General features: G+C 37.4%; 1 protein-coding gene and 1 non-coding gene across 4 annotated transcripts in view; one reads left to right on the forward strand and one right to left on the reverse strand.

Annotated features, from left to right (window-relative positions):
* The window catches only part of STX8 (syntaxin 8), a 302127-nt gene that overhangs the window by 283808 nt on the left and 5676 nt on the right, over window positions 1-12643 (reverse strand). For all 3 annotated transcript variants that reach the window (XR_013177896.1, XM_077165960.1, XM_077165961.1), the window contains exons 2-3: window positions 7261-7360; window positions 226-320 (exon numbers count right to left, since the gene is read on the reverse strand). Coding sequence is in view for 2 of the 3 variants with exons in the window: in XM_077165960.1 (XP_077022075.1) it covers window positions 226-320; window positions 7261-7360 (195 nt within the window). In the remaining variant the exon portion in view is untranslated. The remainder of the gene's footprint in view (window positions 1-225; window positions 321-7260; window positions 7361-12643) is intronic.
* On the forward strand, window positions 2080-2186 carry LOC143689150 (U6 spliceosomal RNA). The gene has a single exon (XR_013178615.1). It is a non-coding gene; the product is annotated as a U6 spliceosomal RNA (small nuclear RNA).

Here is a 12643-nt window from a genome sequence, read left to right on the forward strand (position 1 = left end):
CCCAAATAAATTAATTCCTCCACTAAGTTTTGCTTTGCCAGCATATTCACTGTAAAATATATAACAGACACTTAGAATAGAAATCAAGATTACAGGCAATATTTTGGAAACCAGGTCTTTCTCAAGCTTTGGAAAAACCTGGGTGGCCCAGATTCCTTCCTTTCTTAAAAAAATACTGCTTTTCCTCCCACTCTAGAAAAGAGGTGGAAATGTTTACATGGATACATCTGATGTGTTGACACAGCTCTTAGCAATAAGTCCTTCAAAAAGGCGATCTTTTCCTTCAGATTCTGCAACAAAGTTCTGATTGTCACGGTAAGCTGAAAAGAAAAGAACACATTCTAAGTATTCTAGTCCAGAGGTGTTTGATCTACTAAGTAAAATCGTGTAAATGCTGTGTGGCTTAGGGTGATTCTATGAAGGAAGGGTGGGAGGAGAAGCTTCACCTCCAAATGATGGAAACTCTGGGTCGTGAGGAAGCGTGATGGTTACCTGTCTGGCTGCCCACCTACAGCTGGTCCTGCTTTACAACCTGACCAGCAGGTGAACCAGCCCATGCAAGAATACCAGCTACCTCTGACCTCACAAGTAGCCCTTGGTCAACGTGGCCTCACAAAAACCTGAAGTCAGTCTCTTGAACATGTACCCACTGCTCCAGTTCCTCTATCTTGGGGTCATGAAAGAAACATATAATCCTTCTTCCACACAAAAGGTGTTCAGATATTTTTAAATCGGCAGTTGTATGCCCCCGAGTCTTCTTTCACCAGGGAAAACCCCACAGTTCCCTCAACCATGCTTCAAATGCAAGGCTTCAAGTCCCATCACCATCCTGGCCATTCTTCTCTAAACACACAAGAATATTTATACCCTGCTGAAAAGTTTTATGGTCATGTGTTCTCTTTGTACAAGAGGAACGTTAACTACCCATGACTTTTTTTTTCCAGGGGTGTATGATTTTCTCCAACTATTCTACAAACTTGAAGGAAATTTTTGGTTTTGGGGAGAGACCCTCTAGGAATTTGGAAATATGGAAAATAAAAGTGCCTATTTAAGTAGAAACAAAGTCAACCATAGATGAAATCAGAGATGTGAAGTTACCTTAAAAAGACAGAATATCGCAGATTTGATTTGCTCTTTTATTAAAAGTAGCCATTATACAACTGCAGTCAAAGCAGGTGTACTGTCCTTTGACAAACAGGGTCACAATGAGGAGATAACAGCCTAACATCAGGAGCAGGCCACTGGCTGCACACATCAAGCAATCATCCAAGCAAGGTGTCAGACAATCCTAGCCTTAAGCAATCTAACACCTCTGGGAACCCAGGAAAAACTACTTACAATGTTATGGGGAAAGCCAAGGAAAGCAGCTCTCTCCTCCTTCATGGAGTAAAGAACAAAACAAAGAAACAAACAAGACACACAATACACATACAACAGGCCTATGAAAGAGTCTACAGAATTAAAGATCAAAAGAGTTCAAGAGATAGATGAGTGTATAACCACTAAAAATGATGGCTCTAACAAATGAAATCATAAGGAAAGATAGATGATAAAGACTGAGATGGTATAATTTAGGAATGCCTAGAGTATATAATGATAGTGACTAATGGTACAAATTTAAAAATGTTTTGCATGAGGAAGAACAAACGAATGTCAATAATGCAGGGTGTTGAAAATAGATGGTAATTAATATTTTAAAACTTTAACTTATGTGTGAGAATAAAGCAAAAAATGTTTATTTGGTACAAAATTTGTATTTTGACTAGTGAAGTTCCTAATATAACTTATGTAGACAGCTTAGTTGAACACCATAGTACTTGGAACCTTGAGTAGGGCATGAGATTTTGTAGGTTTGTCCAGAGTGATGCCCCAATAAATCCCAGAAGGATTTGAACAGTAAATAAAAAAGTATTTGCAAAGTCCCCTTCAGGGAATGATGAGAAAGGGGGAAAATTCAACTTCACCAAGTGGAGAATTCTTGATAGTCTCACGAGCAGTGGGGACAACCAAAGCAATAGGCTGAGCCCCCAATCTTGGCGTTTGTTCACATGAAACATAACCCCACAAAGGATAGGCTAAGTGCTCGCTTTGGCAGCACATATACTAAAATTGGAATGATACAGAGAAGATTAGCATGGCCCCTGAGCAAGGATGACAGGCAAATCTGTGAAGCGTTCCATATTTAAAAAAAAAAAGGATAGGCTAAGCCTACTTAAAATTAGGCATAAGAGTCACCCCCAAGAGAACCTCTTCTGTTGCTCAGATGTGGCCTCTCTCTCTCAGCCAACACGACAAGCAAACTCACTGCCCTACCCCTCTCTACGCAGGACATGACTCCCAGGGGTGTGGACCTTCCTGGCAACGTGCGACAGAAATCCTATAATGAGCTGGGACAGCATCAAGGGATTGAGAAAATCTTCTCGACCGAAAGGGGAAAGAGAGAAATGAGACAAAATAAAGTGTCAATGGCTGAGAGATTCCAAACAGAGTCAAGAGGTTATCCTCGAGCTGATTCTTACAAATTAAATAGATCTCACCTTTTTAGTTAAGGTGTAACAGAGAGGCTGGAGAGAACTGCCTGAAAAGGTAGAGCTGTGTTCCAGTAGCCATGTTTCTTGAAGATGATTGTATAATGATAAAGCTTTTGCAATATGACTGTGTGATTGTGAAAACCTTGTGTCTGATGCTTCTTTTATCTACCTTATTGACAGATGAGTAAAACACATGGATTAAAAATAAAAATAAATATTAGGGGGAACAAATGTTAAAATAAATTTAGTAGATTGAAATGCTAGTGATCAATGAAAGGGAGGGGTAAAGGGTATGGTATGTATGATTTTTTTTCTGTTTTCTTTTTATTTCTTTTTCTGAATTGATGCAAATGTTCTAAGAAATGATCATGATGATGAATATACAGCTATGTGATGGTATTGTGAGTTACTGATTATATAACAAGAATGGAATGATCATATGGTAAGAATGTGTTTATATGTGGTTATGTTTCATAAATAAGTAAATAATTTTTTTAAAATGATGGCTCTAGTTATGGCTTATTACTAAACTTTGCAATCAACCCCCCAAAAATCTCTGTACAATGTAAGCACTGACTCCTCATTCCTTATCCCCACCCCATCCCCTGGTAACCTACTAATTCATTTTTAAGCTCACATAACCCTGATAACAAGCACTAACAGGAAAAAAGGAAGCCACACACCAATCTCACTTAAGGATTATAAATGTGAAAATATTTTTTTAAATATTAGCAAAGCAAAATCAAAATTACATTTAAAAGGACAATATGCCATAACTGAGTAGAATTTATTCTAGCAATCTAAGAACAGTGTGATGTTTAAAAAAAAACTAATAAGGCTAACACTGTTAATGATTAAAAAACTTATGATTAATATGAGGAAAATTATTTCAAAATCCATTCCTAAGTAAAAACAATAAAACAAAAACAAAGAAAACTAAGAATGGAACACTACTGCCTTAATTATATCATTATTTAACATTGCTCTAGATGTTCTAATGAATGCAATAAGATAAGTTAAAGAAATATGTAAGGACTGGACAAAAGGAGATGAAACTAACATTATTTAAAGATTGATAATAATCTACTTGGGAAACCGAAGAGAATCAACTGAAAGATAACAAAAAAAACTTTAAAATTCAGCACCGTGATCAATTTTTAAATGAAAAAAATCAAGGGTATTTCTAAATTTGCATAATAGCTAAGAAGAACTTTTTAAATTAATATATATAAACTTTATTGACAGTGCCAATGAAATGTGAAAAATATCCAGTGCAGTTCTTGGCACATGGAAAAAGTACATTAAATACTGCTAAAGGAATGAGTAAAAGGAAAATGTTAAGATATTCCCAATTTAATCTATAAATATACTGCATGTCTATTCAGGTTCCCACCTGGAATTCTTTATGGGGGAAGAGGTGCTAATTGAGGCACAGCACTAAATTTTTCTAATGAAGCCCTGCAAAATTACTCTAAAATAAAGATAAATGAAGGAAAATACATAAAAACCATGAAGATGAGAAATAAAGAGAGACTTACACAATCAGATATTGTCATTATAAAAAACTACAAGAATATGATGTTGGCAGTTACTGACAGCTTCATTAGTGGAACAGAACAAAAGTATAGAAACAGTACAGTTGTGTAAAGTTTTAATAAATGAAATATGGACAATTCCTATCATAAAGGGGTTATTAATTTAATAAATAGAAAACAATAAAATAAAATTAGATGCCTACAACACACTGAAATACGTTTTAAAGATTTACATGTTACAAAAACACATACAGAAAAAAAGCTAAAAGAAAATTTAAGCAAATAGGTAAAATACTTATATAATCCCTGGGTGTAAAAGGCCTTTCTGAGCATAATTTTCTCTACTTCTACACCTACAAGAAAAGAATCACAAATAAAAACACTGATGAGTTCTATCAAATTTAAAAAAACAAGCAGATGTCAAAAAACGTCATTTGCAAAATCAAAAACAGGAACAATATTTGTACTCAATATGACAGACTAAGGCTTAATATGGCTAACCTATATATAAAAAGCACTTTCAAATTAAGAAATAAGATTAGGTTACGGATATATACGGGCAATTCATAAGTCAAGAAGTACAAATATATGATAAGTGCATGAAAAGATGCTCAATGGCATAAGTAGTCAACAAATGTATATTAAACTATTGTGACATGATATATTCACCTAATGACAAAGATTTTTAAAAGCTAATCAGAATTGGTATAGAAAAGAAATTCTGCAAAATATAGGTTCAAAGTTTAAAATTTTATGCAACCAAAAAAAGAAAAAATTTTATGCAATCACATATAGAAATTCCACATAGAACAATCTATTCTAACATGGGTAACAATTTAGCCATACTGAAAAATCATTCATAATTAGAAATAATCTGTTTAAGAAAATATTAGTCAAATGGATCATAGAATAAATGTAGGTTGTTTAAAATTTTCCCTTTTTAACACAGAAATAGCAAAAATCTAGCTATGACTAAAAATAAAAAGAAGGAATAAAAGACTGATATAGTCAACCTGTTTTAAAAAAAAAAAAAAACTTCCAAATGGGATAAAAAATTCCATCAGCAAGGTCAAACTACAAATGATAAAAGGGGATAAAATAATGTCAATATAGCATAAAGACTTAATCCCATAATATATAAGGCACTTTTAAAGGTCAAAACTAAAAAACCCAAAAAATGCAATAGAAAATAGACAAAAGACAGGAAGAAGAAAGTTCATAGAAAAATATAAAAATAGCCTGTAAACATGTGTATACATTCTCTACCTGACTCACAATCTGATGCAAATTTAAAAGGACACTGAAATATCATTTCTCACTTATCAGATTGGCAAAAAATCAAAAGATAAAATCGCCCTCTGTTGGACAGGCTGGGAAGAACAGGCACTCACACATTCCTAGTGGAGGTGCCGTAGATAACAACCCCGATGGAGGGGACTTTGATAACAGGCAACAAAATTACATACACCTTTACCCTGTGATCCTAAAATGTGAGTTCTAGACTCTTAAAATACACTTCCACAAATATGAAAAAAAAAACCACAAGTTTATTTATTGCAGCATTATTCACTGCAGCAAAAGATTGGAAATAATCTAAATAGCTATCCTTAGAAGAATGGTTAAATAACATCCACACAAAAGGGCACTATGGAACCATAAAAAAAGGACAAAGATCTCTATGAACTAACATGAAGCAATTTCTAGGATGTATTAGTAAGTGAAAAGAGCAAGACAGTATAGTATATACAGTATGCTAGCCATCTTTTGTGTAAAAGATACACACATACGTAGATACATACATACTTTACGTACATGCATACCTATTTCTCAAAAAAACTGCAAAGGAAGAATAACCAGTAATGAATGAAAATAGTTACCTAAAGGGCCTAATTGAAGAAGGAGTAGAAAAGAGAGGGATGAGAACAAGACTTTGAGAGTACCTTTATATATAACTTAGACTTTTGAACAGTGTAAATAATTTACAAATTCAGAAAATAATAAATTTTAAAAGTTGGGGGGGGAAGAAAACCCTAAAAAGGAACACAAACAGAAAAAAGGATAGCATAATACATAGAAAAAAGAATCAACTCTAATAACTTCGAACAAGGCAATCTGACTGGGTATTCTTAGTAGGGTATGTTCTCAGTGCAAAAAAGAAAAAAGGAGAAATCTTAAACTTCACTTAATGTTTGCAGTGGTACTATATAGTAATTGTGAAACTATTTTCTGCAAACTGTAAGACGGATCAAATGAGTAAAAGTATACTGATGTTGCTGGAAATGAGGGTTCTCACCATGAGAGAAGGAAAATACAAAAATGGAAGGAAAAAATCAGAAAGAAACCTGTGGTGTCAGAATTGAATAGGAGGCATCTGTTCAAACTTAGAATTTTCTTTAAAAAATATATCTCCCAACCAAATCTTGCCATTGTTTTTGTACAGCCCATGATCTAAGAATAGTTTTTACATTTTCAAATGTAAAATGCAAAAAAAGATATTATCTAGCCTTGATTCTTGAAAATGATTGTAGAACTATACAGCTTTTATGGTGTGACCATGTGATTGTGAAAACCTATGACTGACACTCCCTTTATCCAGTGTACGGAGAGATGAGTAAGAAAATAAAGACAAAAAAGAAATAAATAATGGGGGGATAAGGAGTATGATATGTTCTGCGTGTTCTTTTTTATTTTTACTTTTTTTTTTTTTGAGTAATGAAAATATTCAAAATTGACCGTACTGATGAATGCACAACTATATAATACTGTGAACCACTGACTGTACATTTTGGATGATTCTATGGTATATGAATACATCTCAATAAAATTGCAAAAGAGACTATTATCCTTCTAGCAAGATGAGATGCTTGAGGAGCTGGTGACACTACCTTTTGGCCCACAAACTCTAAAAGATTTATTATCTGGGGAAAAATTTACCAACTTCTGAAGAAGACTATAAAACCATAAGAAAATTTTAAGGTAACTCAGAAAAAAATTAAATGTCACACTTCATCAAGTGTCAGGGAGTAAATAGCGACTACCCAGTAGGTTGTGATGTCAATTCCACAAGGGTAAGCCCGGGGCCATTATACGTGCATTTACACACACAAATATGCAGACAGCCTCAGACTAGTAGGGTTTTCGAACTTAAAGCTCAAAGACACCATTTTAAATTCTAATTCTCTCCGGGGTATTACCTTGATTGTGTTTTCACCGTTTCTTTCATACTGATTTCGTTGTTGGATTTTCTCAGCAATCTCTTGGGCAATGTGGCAGGTAGAATCGTATGTGGAGAACCTGCAGCAAAGCCACAAAGGGAAAGAAATGGTTAAGTCTCTTTAGAAGAAGTCTCTGCATTATCTAATTTGCATTTCTAACTCTAGTCACAAATCCAAACTTCTGAAGAAGATAATAGAAGTTCAGGAAAAGAGGACAGGAATCCTAACAGTAATGGTAACGAACTGTGGGAGTTTTCTAGTTTGCAAGCTGCCGGAATGCAACACACCAGAGACGGACTGGCTTTTAATAAAAGGGGATTTATTTTGTTAGGTCTTCAGAGGAAAGACAGCTAACTTTCCACTGAGGTTCCTTCTTATGTGGGAAAGCACAGGATGGTCTCTGCTGGCCGTCTCTCCAGGTCCCTAGGTTCCAACAACTTTCCCCAGGGTGACTGCTTTCTGCATCTCCAAAAGTCTGGGCTGGGCTGCGAGTACTGAGATGAGGAATGTTGAGCTGCTTGGGCTGTGCTAGTTGCGCTCCCTCATTTAAGCACCAGCCAATTAAGTCAAAGGTCACTCATTGCAGCAGACACGCCTCCTAGCCGACTGCTGATGTAATTAGCAACAGATGAGGTTCACGCTCCATTGGCTCATGTCCGCAGCAACAAAACTAGGTACGTTCACCTGGCCAAGTTGACAACTGAATCTAACTACCAGAGGGAGTTACACGGTGCCATGCGCTCGCCATTCCCAATACCTCGTGCGTAACAGCTCAATCCACAGAGGAAGGCTGTGAGGTGAGTGCCATCACCAAGTCTGTCTCACAAGTGAGAAAACGAGGCACAAAGAGGTGACATGACCGGCCCAAGTGGTACTGCTAGGTTCAGACCCCAGCTGTCTGGCCCTATGCTCTCAACCATAAGGAGACGGCATTTGTGTTCACTCATTCATAAAGCATTCCGCAAATATTTATGGAAACCCTAGAGAACACAGAAGTGAACAAAATGGACAAATTCCAAGTTTTTAAGGAACCTGCATTTTACTGCAGGGTGATAGACATAAGACAAATTACTATATAGTATGTCAGGGGTTGATATTAGCTAAGAAGAAAAATAAAGCCAGGGAAGAGGACAGAGTGACAGGAAAGGTGCTATAGTAGACCAGGTGACAGTGATGTGAGGCGAGGTAGCCATACCATATCTGGGGGACTGTTTTACTGTAGAGGAACAAAATGCCCTGGGGACAAAGGACACACACCCACCCGACATCAAAACTTATCAGAGTTCTCTCAAAAATGTACTGTCTTCTTGCTATTCAACAGTGTTGAGGGACTTGAAGGGTTCACAATGAATTCCCCATGGCCCCTTATTTGTTCTTTCTATTACAGCATTTTCATTTTCTAGCTTTCATTTCATCTCACCTTCCAGACTGCTGATCCTAAACAGACTATACTGCACTTAGACAACGAACCTGTTTACCAGGACAGTCCCAGTATAAATACTGAAAACTGCTGTTTGACTGAATTTTGCTGGAGAAAATAAACAATCCTTTTTTTTTTTTTTTGCTTCCTAGAGTAATGAAAATTTTCAAAAATTGACTCTGGTAATGAATGTACAACTATGTGATGATACTGTGAGCCACTGACTGAATAACTTTGATGAACTGTATGGTATGTGAATATATCTCAATAAAATGGCGCTGAAGATGGAGGGAGGAGGTCTGGGGGCACAAATGAAATCAGAAAGAAAGACGATAAAGATTGAGACGGTATAATCTAGGAATGCCTACAGTGTATAAGGATAGTGACTAAATGTACAAATTTAAATATATTTTGCATGAGGAAGAACAAAGGAATGTCAATAATGCAGGGTATTGAAAACTGATGATAATATTTTAAAACTTTAACTTATGTGTGAGTCTAAAGCAAAAAATGTTTATTTGGTTCAAAATTTATATTTTGACTAGTGCATTTCCTATTATAACTTATGAGGACAGTTTAATTGAACACCATAAGCACATGGAACCTTGAGTAGGGCATGAGATTCTGTAGGTTTGTCCAGAGTGAAGCCTCAATAAATCTCAGAAGGATCTGAACAATGAATAAAAAAAGCATTTGCAAAGTCCCCTTGGGGAAATGGTGAGAAAGGGGGAAAATTCAACTTCACCAAATGGAGAATTCTTGATAGTCTCACAAGCAGTGGGGACAGCCAAAGCAATAGGCTGAGCCCCCAATCTTGTAGTTTGTTCATATGAAACTTAACCCCACAAAGGACAGGTTAAGCCTACTTAAAATTAGGCGTAACAGTCACCCCCAAGAGAGCCTCTTTTGTTGCTCAGATGTGGCCTCTCTCAGCCAACACAACAAGCAAACTCACTGCCCTTCCCCCCCCTACGTGGGACATGACTCCCAGGGATGTGGACGTTCTTGTATGTTGATTGGTTTTATTAATAAAAATTTTTTAAATGGCATTAAAGGCAAAAAACAATCCATTAAAAAAACAACTTTAGACTCCCATATGCTACTTGTACACTGAGGGAACTTGATAAATGTTTCTTTGAATGAGAGTAAAAACAGGTTGCAATCCCTTCCCTTGGGAAGTTTATCATAGTGATTACAGCAATGACCAACAATTGGGCACTGGATCTGGGCCTGGTCTTACGCTAAGAGCTTGACATTTTAAACTTCATAAGGATCCTATGAGGTAGGAACTATTGTTCTCTCTTCTTTCAAAGAAGAAACTTGGTGAAGCCCAGTTTTAAACTCAGTCTGATTATAGAGCTATGTCTTAATATCTTAAGCACTATGTTCTAAAGTAGCCTCATTTGTGTGTGTGTGTGTGTGTGTGTGAGAGAGAGAGACAAAGGTAATGCAAGACAACACATAATTAAGCAACTAGGAGGCTGTTCTGTCCTCATTTTGCCTCATCATTTAACTTTTATTTCTTCCATACTGACATCTATGAAAAAAAAAAAAGCTTAGGTCTGGCTCTGTGGTGGTACTCCATGTATACAAAAATTATTAGGGATGCTAGACCTCCTGTCAAATGTGGAGTATAAATGGTATTTCTGGAGTTCAGAGATAGGAGAAATTACGGCTGGACAATACCAATGCCTGTCATCCACCTCCAGGTATTCTGATTGAATTAGTATGGAATGTAACCTGGGCATGGGGAGTACTAGTTAAAGGAAAATGATCTGACCTCCGTTTACATAAATAGTTGGAAATTAGACAGTAGTGGCAAGAAACCAGTTAGAAGACTTCCTCAGCTATTCAATTCCATAACTGGTTACTGATTACTTATATCTGCAAGACATTATGCTAGAGATAAAGGGCTGCACTAAAGTAGAAATAGATATCATAAAAGAGATGCCAGAAATATTTAAAAGAAAAAAATCAGAGGGGCATAGGGGTATGATATGAGGAGTACAGAAAAAGTGAATGATTTAAAAGAATAAAATGAATGTAGACCAAGATGCTGGAATGAGATGCTCCAGGATTCTGTCCCCACAGAATTTTTAAACATGCAAAAACAGGCAAAACCATCTTTCTCAGAGCTCTGGAAAACCATTAAAGAGTTGCAGTAACTGGCTAAGCACTTAATAAAGAAAAACGCAATTTCAGTGGTAGGAGAGCCTCATGCTGCCTTTGCTGGCCGTTCCCCCATCCCTCCCTGACTCATGTACTCTCAGCACAGGTTTCTGGTCCTAGTTTCAAAGGGAGCAGAGTAACCTTTGTGACCATATTAAGGCACATGTATTGCTGTGCCAATTTGTCTAGTGGCAGCTAGAAAGACTGAACTGGTACTGTAGGGGGAAACCCTTTTGATTTGATTATCTTCATGGAGATGTGGCCTGTCTGATTGTGGGTGTGGCCTTTTGGGTAGATGGAGATGTGACTCCACCCATTCAGGTATGTCTTGATTGGTTTACTGGAGTCCTTTGAAAGGGGAAACATTTTGAAGAAACTTCAGATGCAGACACTCGGAGAACAGTTGCTTCAGAGCTGAAAGATGTGGGTATTTGGGGATGCCTAGAGTGCCGATAGAGGGAGCAGATGCCTAGACAAGGTCAGGACTCAGCAGATGTCACTGTACTTTCCCATGGGATGCCAAACAAGCCAGAACCCAGAGTTGTGTCACAGAGGAGCTAAGTGAAGGCCCACAGATGCTTAGAGAAGAAACCACTGGCATCAGAAGCTGGAAGCAATGGAACCAGAAACAAGGACCAGCAGATGCCAGCCATGTACCTTCCCAACTGATAGAGGTGTTCTGGATGGCATTAGCCTTTCTTGAGTGAAGGTAACCTCTTGTTGGTGCCTTAATCTGGACCATTTTCATGGCTTTCGAACTATAAAGTTGTAACTATTAAATTCCCTTTAAAAAAAAAATTGAACCAGGACATTCATCACAGGTGCATCAGATTTGCCCTGTTCTCAGAGATGGCTTACAGATCAGCTAAAATACAAGGAGAATGGTCAAATTGCAGCTACCTGGGGAAAGCATTGCCAGCTTTAAAATATACAGTATAACACCTGAGACCGAGAAGACAGACTGCTTCCTGGAGGAAAGAGAACACTCAAATCCATGTAAACATGGGAATTTTTAAGACGATGCAGGCATGCCCAGGATAAGATCCATGCTCAGTAAGGAACAGAGAGGACACTACACTTTCACCTAAGGCAGTTCTTTATACCATTGGCAGGATGGCCTAAGCACTAAAGGAGCGCATTCATACCAGTTGTGGTAGTTAGATTCAGTTGTCAACTTGGCCAGGTGAAGGTACCTAGTTATGTTGCTGTGGCCATGAGCCAATGGTACGTGAGCCTCATCTGTTGCTGATTACATCTACAGTTGACTAGGAGGCGTGCCTGCTGCAGTGAATGATGTCTGACTTAACTGGCTGGTGCTTAAATGAGAGAGCACAACATAGCACAGCTCAAGCAGCTCAGCACACCTCAACTCAGCACTTGCAGCTCAGCCCAAGCCTTTGGAGGTGCAGAAAGAAATCACCCTGGGGAAAGCTGTTGGAACCCAGAAGCCTGGAGAGAAGACCAGCAGAGACCACCCTGTGCCTTTCCTCTGAAGAACTAATGAAATAAATCCATCTCTGGTGTGTTGCATTCCGGCAGCTAGCAAATTAGAACACCAGTTAATCTGCAAAGACTCAGAAAGGATTATTTTTGTTGTTGTCAGTTCCTGACATTCAAGGAAATCTCTGTCATAACACTAGCTAGAGACAAGTTTAAGGAAAGATACCTCAGTGACTAAACTCCAGAGATAACGCATTAAAATATTAAAATGTTTGGTGTGCAACAAAAGATTACAAGGCATACAAATAAACAGGAAATGATGCTCCATAAAAA

Source organism: Tamandua tetradactyla, chromosome 6 (assembly GCF_023851605.1).
Source record: "Tamandua tetradactyla isolate mTamTet1 chromosome 6, mTamTet1.pri, whole genome shotgun sequence".
NCBI classification, from domain to species: Eukaryota; Metazoa; Chordata; class Mammalia; order Pilosa; family Myrmecophagidae; genus Tamandua; species Tamandua tetradactyla.